Source organism: Phyllobates terribilis, unplaced genomic scaffold, assembly GCF_046119375.1.
Source record: "Phyllobates terribilis strain yellow unplaced genomic scaffold, ASM4611937v1 Scaffold_1__5_contigs__length_1240528914, whole genome shotgun sequence".
In the NCBI taxonomy this organism is placed as follows: Eukaryota; Metazoa; Chordata; class Amphibia; order Anura; family Dendrobatidae; genus Phyllobates; species Phyllobates terribilis.
Genome location: NW_027362761.1, coordinates 202,311,471 through 202,324,971, shown reverse-complemented (window position 1 = coordinate 202,324,971; position 13,501 = coordinate 202,311,471). Strand labels below are relative to the sequence as shown.

Below are 13,501 nucleotides of genomic sequence, written 5' to 3'. Positions count from 1 at the left end.
CCAGAGGGAGCCCGGATAGGGATATAAATACGGAGGGGGAAGTTAGGCAGTTCAGTTCAGTTTTCAGTTTCAGTTCAGTTCCTGCTGACAGGCAGAGAGGAACAAAGTCTGCTTAGGGAACAGAGCTAGTTCCTGCAGAGTGAGACACAGAAACAGGTCAGTCTGCAGTGGAGCTCAGTCTAGTTTCAGTTTGCAGTCTAGCGAGAACACAGCTAAAGGTTCAGCAGTGGAGCACCAGGCTCCTGCTAGTCTAGACTCAAGCCGCTCAGGTTAGTGAGCCAGGAGCGTTGCCGACGCTCAGAGAGCGGCAGAAGAAGCAGCCTGTTAGCTGCATGTGTGTATAGCCTAGTGAGGGCCCCGAGTAGGCCGAAGGCTAGAGGAGTGAATAGCATTGGGGGCAGAGGAGCTTTACCAGCTCACCCCAGAAAGCATCTACCGGACACCGGGTCCGCGTCTACAGGGCTGTATACCCCCCTGTAGAGACAACCGGAGACCCCTGAAAGACTTCAGGTCCCAGGAGCACCCAAGAGCTGATACGTAACAGAGCCAGGAGTCACGCAGGCCCTGCAAGCTGGGAGAGTGCTCTCTGAATTTAATCATAATATGGTTCAACCTCCCACAGCCCAGCATACTTACATCTGAGTGTTCGCCTACTGGAGACGTATATCTATGCCCGAAAATGATGCCCAACAAAGCACACAGTGACCCTGTCTACACCATTATAGTCAATGGCCCCATGGGTGCATAGGCCCGAATCCCGCTTTGTGGGGGGTTCAGACGAAGCGCAGTGTAAAAGCACCCTAAGACATCATGGCTACAGTAGCTCTCCATCCTATTGATCTTAACATTCAAAAATGATCACAGTTGTATCAGATTACCATAAAAAGACACTTTTATTAAAACAAATATTTAGCAAAATGTGTTAAAATATTATATGTCTGAATTGGAATATTAAATGTATTAATCCCAAACCTAATGTCTTGTATTTTGATTTGCAGTGTAATTTTAATCCATCTATTGTTCTCTGGTATCAGTGATTTCAAGCTGAGGAGAGGCTGACAGTATTCTTCACAGTTAATGACTTGAAGTCCAGAAACTACAATATAAGGTTTGGATTACACCATGTTTGGGGATTACATTCAGTAGTACAGGTAGAAATAGTCCACCCTTCATGCGCCCCAAAACTATGCAACTATACACCTATATAATGGTATATGTCTGCCATTGACACCTATCAACATCATAGAGGCAATGGTCCTCCTTTAGGATACATGTGGTGTGGTCCTACTCTTAGCTTTGGATTTTAGGTTCAACGTTTCTTTATATGCAGTCATTGTACCAGAGACTAATCTCCTTTCTGCCCTAAGTGTATCTTATACTCCAGTTCAGCTTTTACTTCAGATACTATTTCAGAAATGTTCTTCTCAACATTAACAGCCATGAACAGCTCAGGTGCTTCTGGAGGCTCGAGAGTATCAAACTGGGACTGTAGTAATGTCAGTGGCATGAAATGTCCCCTCCTTTTCTGCATTCGCTCAGAAATCAGTTCAATTGAACCTTGCAAATAGATGAACAATGTATGTGAAGAAATGTCATCTTCATCGTGGTGCCACCGATCTTCAGGAATAAGTGCGTACTGTCCTGTTGTCAAGGTTTTCCTGTAGGCCTTCTTCAGTGCAGAACATGCCAGCACGACATGCTGACCACAGCCTTTCTCCCTACAAGAAAACATAATGATTGTCACCTTCTCAGCATATCATGGGCGTATATACATCCCTCTTTCACAATACCAGTAGTATTGCTCATTGCTCTAGCTAACACCATTAATGGGGTTGAAGGGAGCAGTATGGTAATACCAGACAAAGACCATGGGCAAGAGTGGAGCTGTTATTAGAAAAAAAACGAGCCTATATTGAGATTGTTTGGACAACCCCCTTAATATTTTCAGACTTTTTGAAATACTCCATTTTGACATGCATATGGTTTTTAAGAGCAAACCCTCATAATCACCATGACGGTTCAAAGACATCATTGTGTCACACCTGACTGCCGGTGGCAGACATGTATGGAGTATAATACATCTTTGTAACAACCTAGTAACCAAAGAACAGAGAGGAACCACAAAATCACTGGTGCAGGAGCAAGAGGGGACTGACAAGTATTATTTGTAGCCATATGCATGTCATTGTGGGTTTTTTCAAAAGGTCTGATTATATTAAGGGTATTGTCCAGCCCCCCAAAGAGGGATGAATGTAGTCAACACTCACATCCCTTTGAAGCTTCAGAGCCATGATGTAGTGGTCTTCTTCGTGGCCTGCAGTTTCATGTAATAACAATATACATATGATAGCTATGGGATGAACGCTTCTTCTTCGTCTGGCAACTCTCTCTCCCGATTCTAACCATACACGTTTGGCTCGACTTTGCATTCAGATGCTTTTGTAAGGAGATGGACATGTTGCACACGTTCCCCCCTTGAAGAAACAAGCATATTGTTGTAATATGTTATGTGATGTAATGAGAACTGTGATGTATAATGTGCTAAGTGTTAATGATGTATAGTGTGAATTGTGATGAGTGTTAAAGGTATTAGTAATATTGATAGTGTGTGTAGTTGTGAGGGTGTGACAGGGGCTGCCATATTCCTCTCCCTCTCTAAACAGTGTTTGTACCAAGTGTATGGTTTATTGTGATTAGTGCATGGTGTTATTCATGTATAGTTTATAGGGAAAGTATAGGGTTAATTTTAGAGTATATAAAGCGTCACATAGGACATAGGGATTAAGTTAGAAAGGGGGAAGAATTTGTTGGGGGCACATTAGTTATAGGAAGTTCAGTGCATGCTGTTAGAGGGTAGTGATGGCGAAGTTTGCCTAGCAACCAAAGGAGACAGTTGGTGATTGGTCCCGCTCTAAGTGGGAGGGGTTAGAGCCAGTATAATGCAACGACTTCCTGTTTTTTTTAGTCAGTTAGCGAGTATAAATAAAGTTGGAAATAGTACTGTTTGCAAGATGAGGCCACGGCCCCACTATCAGTATTTGGTCAGTATTCGGTCAGTATTTTTTCTCAGGAGTGGGTGATAAATGCAGAATTGGTGACTTGTCTCTATTATACCTTTTCTCTGATTGTTCCTCACCTGCTTTTGGCTCCCATGCCTGAGAAAAAATACTGACTGAATACTGACCGAATACTGATAGTGGGGCCGTGGCCTTAGAAGTAGTACAGGAGGAGTTCAAGGCCATTAGGCTGAAAGTCATTCAGGACACCAATAAAGCCAAATGAGAAAAATGCAGCAATATGAAAACGACAATAAACTGAATTCCTAATTAAACAATTATTTCCGTGTCATGTGTCCTTGCAAAATAATTATCCATTTATCATAGAATTACCCTATTTATGTAGAATTGCCACAGATACTGTGGGGGTCGTACACTGCCGCTGAAATGCTCCTTTCTTCATGGTCACTGGTGATTGCTTTGTAAAGCATTTAGACATGAGTGCTTCATTAATCTTTCATAGGATGCTCTAGTGATCAAAACAATCATCTGAACTTGCTGTATTAAATCATAATATATTAAAAAGATATCTGTGTGCACAGCTAGCAAACCCTGTAAGTGCAGACATATTTCTCTTCATGCATGTGCCCGAACCAAACCCTTCCCTGTGTGCCTTCGAATAAAACTACAAGCAGTCACAGGGGTCTATAGGTATTATTATATTATAGGTATTATTATATGGCTGTACACAACCCACTGTATGGAGCTGCAAAACAGCAGTATGTGCTGACGTAACAGTGGAAAAATATACTGGAAAATTCCATCAAATTCATATCCAAAAACAAGAATCAGAGATAACCAAGTAGAAAAAAATTTCTTAGGCCTCCTTCATACATCCATATAAAACATGTTTAAAACCGGTACCGGTGTCATCAGTGTTTACCATTAGTGTGTCATCTGTGTGTCCGTTTTTTCCATCAGTGTGTCATCAGTGTTTTCCATCAGTGTATCATCCGTGTGTCCGTTTTTTCCATCAGTGTGTCATCAGTGTTTTCCATCAGTGTGTCATCCATGTGTCCGCCGTTTTTTCCATCAGTGTGTCATCAGTGTTTTCCATCAGTGTGTCATCCATGTGTCCGCCGTTTTTTCCATCAGTGTGTCATCAGTGTTTTCCATCAGTATGTCATCCATGTGTCCGTTTTTTCCATCAGTGTGTCATCAATGTTTTCCATCAATATGTCATCCATGTGTTCGTTTTTTCCATCAGTGTGTCATCAATGTTTTCCATCAGTATGTCCGTTTTTTCCATCAGTGTGTCATCAATGTTTTCCATCAGTATGTCATCCGTGTGTCCGTTTTTTCCATCAGTGTGTCATCAGTGTTTTCCATCAGTATGTCATCCGTGTGTCCGTTTTTTCCATCAGTGTGTCATCAGTGTTTTCCATCAGTATGTCATCCGTGTGTCAGTTTTTTCCATCAGTGTGTCATCAGTGTTTTCCATCAGTATGTCACCCGTGTTTTCCATCAGTATGTCATCCGTGTGTCCGTTTTTTCCATCAGTGTGTCATCAGTGTTTTCCATCAGTATGTCATCCGTGTGTCCGTTTTTTCCATCAGTGTGTCATCAGTGTTTTCCATCAGTATGTCATCCGTGTGTCCGTTTTTTCCATCAGTGTGTCATCAGTGTTTTCCATCAGTATGTCATCCGTGTGTCAGTTTTTTCCATCAGTGTGTCATCAGTGTTTTCCATCAGTATGTCACCCGTGTTTTCCATCAGTATGTCATCCGTGTGTCCGTTTTTTCCATCAGTGTGTCATCAGTGTTTTCCATCAGTATGTCATCCGTGTGTCCGTTTTTCTTCCATCAGTGTGAAGGAAAGAAAGCACAAAACTTCTCCTATACTTTGCAATGTTAAACACAGACAGCAGACAGATGCCATGTGCTGCACGTGTTTTTCACGGACCCATAGACTTGTATTGGCCCTTGTCATCCGTGATGCCGGAAAAACGCGGACAAGTGAATAGCACCATAGGTTATAATGGATATGTGTGGTATCCATTAAAAAAATGGATACCACATGTACTGGAAACACGGATGTGTGAAGGAGGCCTAATAGAGTAACCGTTGTTTTAAGTATCATTTCATAAATTAATAGTACGCTTAAAAATAAGCAACTCTGCAATGTATCTTATCAGAGAAATCGGCTTCTTTTTCCTAATGGGTGGATCTATCACTCTTAAATCATGGGTAGTAAAATCTGTTAAGTCTGTATTCAGTGAAGACAGATTTTCACATTACTAAGATTGAAGATGACAGTTAGTATTGATTATGTTCGATGGAGAGGGAGGAACTAGAGGCACACAGACATTCTGCTGCAAGTTCTCCTGAAACAACAGTTACAATTCTTCATAGAACTTTATGAGCACAAACCGTCATCTACGATGTTAGTAAAGGGAACGTCTGTATTCACTGTAGACTGTGAATTGAGAATTTTGAGAGTGAATAGCCCAGGAGGAGAAACAAGCTGATTTCTAATGAGATATATTACATTTCTTATTTTCACTTGTACTATTTATTTATGAAAAAAAAATTCTAACAACGGTTAGTGCTTAAATATAGCAACACAAAGGGGATTTGTGTATCAAAACTGTCCAACTGTAACACTGTCTTAATTGTCCATAGCAACGAAGCAGAGCTTAGCTTTCATTTCCTAAATTGCTCTGAAAAAATGAAAGCTGAACTCTGATTGGTTGCTATGGACAACAAAGACATTTTTACTGATAGGTCTCATTCACATTTCATTTTTTAAAATATGAGTGCTATCTGTGTTTTTCACAGAAAGCACTCGAACCTTTCACATGTCAGTGATTTTTTGAGGACAAAGTGGTCCATGAAAAATTGCAGACACATGTCCGATATTGATCCGAGTACCAGATTAAACTCGGCAATGAAAGTCTATGGGTCGATGAAAAAAATCGGACATCACATGGACTGACAGGAGAAGGTGGAGAAACTTTTTTCCTCATCAATGAAAAAAACTGATGAAACTGACTAAACTCTGAAACTCTGCTGGAAATCTGATGACACGTTGATGAAAATCAATGATGAAACTCGGTTCCTTTGAGGAATAGATGTTTTGATGAATAATAGTGTTGAGTGAGCACTAAAATGCTCGGGTGCTCGAAGCTTGGGCCGAGCTCACCGTGATACTCGGGTGCTCGACCCGAGCAACGAGCCCAATGTTAGTCTATGGGAGACCCGAGCATTTTTGCGGCGGCACCCCTGGCAGTCTGTAGAAAGCCTAAAAAGTGACCAAAACAATAGTGACGGTGCTCAAATGACATGGGGACAGCATGGGGATCGCCCCAGTAAGCATTTCTGACCCCCAGGTCACTGCTGTCAACAACGTGGTCAGAGGTATTAAGCCACTTTTACGGGCTCACAATAAAACGTTCAAAAACAAAACTGAAACTGCTTTCCTGTGAAATATGTTAAGGAACATCCTTTCCAGGGCAAAGACTTGTGTATAAGGTAAAATAAATAACCAAAAACAAAAATACTCCTCCACACCTTGGGCTATGTTCACAAGTGGCATTTTTTATGCGTTTTTGCACTTTTGTATTGCTTTCAACCGTGACAAATTCATTCGCCGGGAAATGTCATTTTAACATTTTACAACCTTATCTGGCCATGTGCTGTGTGACACATACATACAGTGCTGAAAAGACATGGGAACAGCATGGGGAAGACCCCTGGAAGCATCTCTGACACCCAGGTCACTGCCTAAAAGTGTGCCCATCAGAAGTGATCCTTGCCGCATCAGAAGATGCAGGCTTGCAACTATCCCCGTGCAAGTCTTTGTCCCAGGGCACTGTTCAATTGTACCTCCCCCATTCCTTGCAATGCAAGCGCAAGTATGCAGCCTGCCACCCACCCACCCCCAGGCTGCAATACCATACTGCTTGCTTGCTTGCACTTGAAATTGGGCCTTTTAGGCATGTGGAGGCAGAATCTGGCCACCACATCATGGCTGCGTCGGCGGCATGGTATCCATACTCGGTCCCGAGCCGCACCGCGGCCGGGTGCCCACACACGGTCCCCAGCCGCCCCTTTTTGTCCCGGTGCGCCTTATACACAAGCGCGCATACCAAAACATTACCTGTGCCCTCCCCAGTGCATTTAGTGGGAAGGACAGCCTAACCACAAACACGTGGACAAGTGAATGTGGCCAGGGATGGTCTATCTCACTGACGCCTTCACACTGGGTTAATATTGTGGAAGCCGGGAGACAGTTGGACACTTGGATGCAACACGTCCTCCAGACATAGAGGATAGCGGGTCCTGGGTCAATCAGGCTTCAACACAAAGTTCAGAAGGTAGACAGCAGCAGTGGTCGGCCTCCTACACAACGAGTAAATTATTCATGATCATGAGGCCATGCATCTCCTTAGCTTTCTGTTCCTTGGAATGCAAGAGCATGTATGTAGTAGCGGCTAGGCCTGAGGTGGTCAGCGTTTTGGCGCATATCCTACCTCCTCCGAGGATTGCTGGATGTTTTCCTGCTACTATCCCAGTTCTATGACTCCCGTTAAAACAAAGCTTCAGGTGATGAATGATGGATGAAGTGGTGGCAAAGGAGAAAGAGCAGGAGGAACAGTGACCATTCACATCAATATCAGGCCAGTCAACCACACATGTCTTGTAGGATATGTTTCTGTACCAAAAGGAGCGGTTCGGCTACACAGTTATAGGGCATACAGTGAGTGCAATTAAAAACAACATTTCAATGCCCCTTGGAAGAGCTGTGGAGTTCAGAGTGGTATAACAAGACAGTTTTAATGCCCCTTGGAAGAGACGTGGAGGTCAGAGTGGTTTAACAAGACGGTTTTAATGCCCCTTGGAAGAGACGTGGAGGTCACAGCAGCTTAACAAGACGGCTTTAATGCCCCTTGGAAGAGACATGGAGGTCACAGCAGCTTAACAAGACGGTTTTAATGCCCCTTGGAAGAGACGTGGAGGTCAGAGTGGTTTAACAAGACGGTTTTAATGCCCCTTGGAAGAGACATGGAGTTCAGAGTGGTTTAACAAGACGGTTTTAATGCCCCTTGGAAGAGACGTGGAGGTCACAGTAGCTTAACACAAGACGGTTTTAATGCCCCTTGGAAGAGACGTGGAGTTCAGAGTGGTTAACAGAATGGTTTTAATGCCCCTTGGAAGAGACGTGGAGGTCACAGTAGCTTAACAAGACGGTTTTAATGCCCCTTGGAAGAGACGTGGAGGTCACAGTAGCTTAACAAGACGGTTTTATTGCCCCTTGCTAGAGACGTGGAGGTCACAGCAGCTTAACAAGACGGTTTTAATGCCCCTTGGAAGAGACGTGGAGTTCAGAGTGGTTTAACAAGACGGTTTTAATGCCCCTTGGAAAAGACGTGGAGGTCACAGTAGCTTAACAAGATGGTTTTAATGCCCCTGGGAAGAGACGTGGAGGTCACAGTAGCTTAACAAGATGGTTTTAATGCCCCTTGGAAGAGACGTGGAGGTCAGAGTGGTTTAGCAAGATGGTTTTAATGCCCTTTGGAAGAGACGTGGAGGTCACAGTAGCTTAACAAGACGGTTTTAATGCCCCTTGGAAGAGACGTGGAGGTCAGAGTGGTTTAACAAGACGGTTTTAATGCCCCTTGGAAGAGACATGGAGGTCACAGTAGCTTAACAAAATGGTTTTAATGCCCCTTGGAAGAGACGTGGAGGTCAGAGTGGTTTAACAAGATGGTTTTATTGCCCCTTGGAAGAGACATGGAGGTCAGAGTGGTTTAACAAGATGGTTTTAATGCCCCTTGGAAGAGACGTGGAGGTCACAGTAGCTTAACAAGACGGTTTTAATGCCCCTCGGAAGAGACGTGGAGGTCACAGTAGCTTAACAAGACGGTTTTAATGCCCCATGGAAGAGACGTGGAGGTTACAGTAGCTTAACAAGATGGTTTTAATGCCCCTTGGAAGAGACGTGGAGGTCACAGTAGCTTAACAGGACGGTTTTAATGCCCTTTACAAGAGCCATGTGTTACGGATCCGGGTGGTGGAACCTCTGTGCTGCGGTGCAAGGAAGGACCCAGAGAGGCGTAACTAGGTATCAACTTGGACCGACCAAGGTCGTACGGCGGCTCAATTGACTCCGTGACCAGGGAGGGACCGAGCAGAGGGACCAGGTGCTACTCTGGGTACGACCTTGTAAGAGAGCAGGTGACTCCCGCGGGTCAGATGGCAAGGACTGACCGGTACAGCAGATGAGCATGGCAAGCAGGCTGACAGGTGGTCCGGATAGACGGACTCGTAGACACGGCAGGAACAAGCAGGAGCCTCCAGGTAGGCTGACAGGTAGGCACAGTGTAGCATCGGCGTCTCTGCCCCCTGTCAGGCAGAGACGCCGTCCCTCTCACCTCTCCGCTCCCCGCGCGGTGTCCTCCTGCGCTCCTCTTCTTGCTTCCCGGGCACTGTGCTTAGGGAGCACGCGCGCGCGCTCCCCCTCTCTTAAAGGGGCCGCGCGCCGTCCTAAGGAGTCCCCGGCCAATAGCCGGAGGACCTCCCATATATAAGGCACCTCCTCCAAAATGGAGGTGCCAGAGCAAAAGTTGATGCACAGCATACTTACCTCTGCTTCAGCCCTCAGGTCCAGTTGCCAGCCTGACTACTGTTCCAGTCTGCCAGCCTGACTACACTCCAGCCCGACAGTCTGCCTTCTGTTCTACCCGCCAGTCTGTCTATGGACAAGTCCACCTGCTTACCAGGAAGCACCTGCCAGTTACCTGCCTGCTACCTGCCGTGCCTGCTAGCCCGCTCACCTGGGAGCACTCGCCTGTTACCTGCCTGTTACCTGATAGCCTACCTGGAGGCTCCTGCTGTCACTTGCCGTGACCACCCGCCTGCTAACCTAGAGACTTCAGCCTGCTTGGCCGTCACGTGCCGTGACCACCTGTCAACTATCCAGAGACTTCTGCCTGCCTGTTTTGTCCATCTGCTATACCGGTCAGTCCCAGTCTGCTGACCAGTGGGAGCCACCTGTTCTCCTACAAGGTTGTCCCCAGAGTAGCACCTGGTCCCTCTGCTCGGTCCCTCCCTGGTCACGGAGTCGTTAGCCGCCATACGACCAGGGTCGGTCTGAGTTGATACTTAGTCACGCCCCTCTGGGTCCCTCCTTGCACCGCGGCACAGAGGTTCCACCACCCGGATCCATAACACACGGCAGGTAACAGGCGGGAGCCTCTAGGTAGGCTGTCAGGCAGGCAAGGCAAGTAACGAGCAGGAGCCTCTAGGTAGGCAATCAGGTGGTCACGGCAAGTGACAAGCGGGAGCCTCCAGGTAAGCAGGCGGACAGAGCCCATAGACAGACTGGCGGACTGGACTGTAGACAGACTGTCGGGCTGGAGAGAAGACAAGCAGACGGACTGGACTTGAAGTCAGGCTGGCGGGCTGGACTAGTAGTCAGGCTAGCAACGGGACCTGAGGGCTGAAGCAGAGTATCAAACACAAAGCTGCAACCTTGCACGGGCACCTCCATATTGGAGGAGGTGCCTACTATAGGGGAAGTCCTCTGGCCATTGGCCGGGGACTTTTTTGGACGGCGCGTGTGCCCCTTTAAGAGGGAGGGAGCACGCGCGCGCCCTAAGCACAGAGTCGGGGAAGCTGCGTGCACCAGCAGCAGCAGGGAGGCCAGAAGACGCTGGAGCAGGACCGCGGCAGTAAGGGGGACGGGGTTTCTGCCAGGCAGGAGGCAGAGACGCCGATGCTACAGTACCCCCCCCTTTACGCCCCCTCTTTTTCAGGTCAGCAAGAAATTTTTTAAAGGAGAAGAGGGGCGTGGATGTACTCCCTGGGTTCCCAAGTTCTCTCCTCAGGGCCAAACCCCTTCCAATCCACCAGAAAAAAGGTTTTCCCTCTTACCCTTCTGGTGGCCAGAATGTTCTCTATCTCATAGACGTCCTCAGCGGAGACCGGAGCTGGGGTGGTACCTGGATTGTCGAAAAAAGAATTAAGCACAACTGGTTTGAGGAGAGATACGTGGAAGGAGTTGGGAATCCATAAGGTGGCTGGGAGTTTTAACTTGTAGGCTACTGGGTTGATTTGCTTGAGGACTTCAAACAGGCCGATTAACCGTGGACCCAACTTATAGGAGGGTATTTTGAGACGAACATGTTTGGAGGAGAGCCAAACCTTGTCCCCCGGACGGAATTGAGGTGGATCCAGACGTCTCTTATCAGCATGCTTCTTCATCCACTCGGGGGATTGAAGAAGTGCGGATCTAGTATCCTCACAAATAGTGGGAGGCGTCAGCTTTAATGTTCTTGTCCGCCGGGCGGTAATGTAGGGTAAAATTAAAACGGGCGAAGAACAAAGACCACCGGGCCTGATGCGGATTGAGTCTTTGGGCGTTCTGAAGATAAGCCAAGTTTTTGTGGTCAGTATAAATGACCACCGGGTGCAGAGTCCCCTCGAGCAGGTAACGCCACTCCTCCAGCGCCAATTTGATGGCTAGCAGTTCTCGGTCTCCAATGGAGTAGTTGCTCTCAGCCGAGGAGAAGCGCTTGGAGAAGAAGCCGCAGGTTACCATTCTCCCGGATGGAGATTTCTGGGTGAGCACCGCTCCGGCTATGGAAGAGGAAGCATCAACCTCCAGAAATAATTGTTTGTTGTTATCTGGACGGTGCAGCACAGGGGCAGAAGAGAAGGCTTGTTTTAAAGAGAGGAAGGCCTCCTCCGCTTTGGACGGCCATTCCTTAGGATTTGCTCCCTTTCGGGTGAGCGCAGAGATGGGAGCAGTCCGGGAAGAGAAATGTGGGATGAAGAGACGGTAATAGTTGGCGAAGCCCAGGAATCGCTGAATCGCCTTCAACCCCTCCGGACGGGGCCACTTTAAGATGGCAGAGACCTTCTCGGGGTCCATCCGTAGACCTGTCTTAGAGATAATATAGCCCAGGAACGGAAGAGAGGACTGCTCGAAGAGGCATTTCTCAAACTTTGCATATAGGTGATTCTGCCTGAGCCTAAGCAGGACCTGATGAACATCCCTCCGATGTGAGGGAAGATCCGGGGAGAAGACCAAGATGTCGTCCAGGTACACCACCACGCAAGAATATAAGAGGTCACGGAAGATGTCATTAACTAATTCTTGGAAAACGGCGGGAGCATTACAGAGACCGAAGGGCGTCACACGGTATTCATAGTGGCCGTCCCGGGTATTGAATGCCGTCTTCCACTCGTCTCCTTGGTGTATCCAGACCAGGTTATACGCCCCACGAAGATCGAGCTTGGTGAAGATCTTCGCGCCTTTAAGGCGGTCGAACAGCTCAGAGATGAGAGGCAGGGGGTATTTGTTTTTGACAGTGATTTGGTTGAGTCCTCTATAATCGATACATGGACGTAGTGAACCGTCTTTCTTTTTAATGAAGAAGAATCTGGCTCCAGCCGGGGAGGAAGATTTCCGGATGAATCCCCTAGCCAGATTTTCTTCGATGTACTCCGACATGGCCCGGGTTTCGGCCAACGACAACGGGTAGATACGCCCACGGGGTGGAGTGGCACCGGGTATCAGGTCGATAGGGCAATCATATGGCCTATGGGGTGGCAGAGTCTCTGCCTCCTTCTTGTCGAAGACATCAGCATAGGACCAGTAGGGTGCCGGTAGACCAGGTAAATTAGTCGGAGTAGATGGGGGTCGAGCCGGGCGAACTGGAACCAGGCAGGTCTCATGGCAATCCTGCCCCCAACGGAGCACCTCACCGGATTGCCAATTCAGAACGGGTTCATGTTTCTGTAGCCAGGGTAGACCTAGCAAAAGAGGGTGAGAGATTCCGGAAAGCACTTGGAAGGAAATCCTCTCAGAGTGCAGCATTCCCACCTGCAGGGTTACGGGCTCTGTGACAAGCAAGATGGTCACTGGAAGGAGTCTTCCATCCACGGAGGCGACTGCCAATGCTTCGTCCAGAGGTTTGGTAGGAAGCTGATACTTCTCTACAAGGGACTGGGATATGAGATTTCCAGCGGCTCCGGAATCCAGAAGCGGTTCTCTCCACAGGAAATGGAGACGGATAAAGTCAAGAACGGAGAGGATTTACTTTTGCCTAGGACGACCTCTCCGAGCGGTCCTAGACACAGGAGTTTCCCGGCTTCTCCGGGCAGGAACAAATCAGGTGCTCCTTACTACCACAGTAGAAACAGCTCCCCTCGGCTCGGCGTGTCTCTCGGCGAGATTTGACCTTCTTGGTCTGGTCGATCTGCATAGGTTCGGCGTGCATGCCCGGGGAGTTGCAGGTTGGGAAGCAGGGTTCTGGAAAGCAGGAGCAAGACGAGGAAATCTTCTCTCCCGGGTAGTCTCCTTCGCACGTTCTAGGAAACGGATGTCAATCCGGGTTGCTAGTGACACCAGGTCATCCAGGGTGGCAGGAATGTCCCGGCCAGCTAACTCGTCCTTAATCCGACCGGAAAGGCCCTCCCAGGGCCTAGTTGTCCCAGGCA

The 13,501-nt window shown here is 47.4% G+C and overlaps 1 protein-coding gene across 4 annotated transcripts in view; it reads right to left on the bottom strand.

Moving 5' to 3' along the window:
* Positions 1–937: 937 nt before the first annotated feature.
* IDNK (IDNK gluconokinase) overlaps positions 938–13,501 on the bottom strand; it is a 138,354-nt gene continuing 125,790 nt past the window's right edge. For all 4 annotated transcript variants that reach the window (XM_073670913.1, XM_073670915.1, XM_073670914.1 and 1 more), the window contains one exon: positions 938–1,718. In XM_073670913.1, coding sequence (XP_073527014.1) covers positions 1,346–1,718 — 373 coding nt within the window. In that variant the 3' untranslated portion in view covers positions 938–1,345. The remainder of the gene's footprint in view (positions 1,719–13,501) is intronic.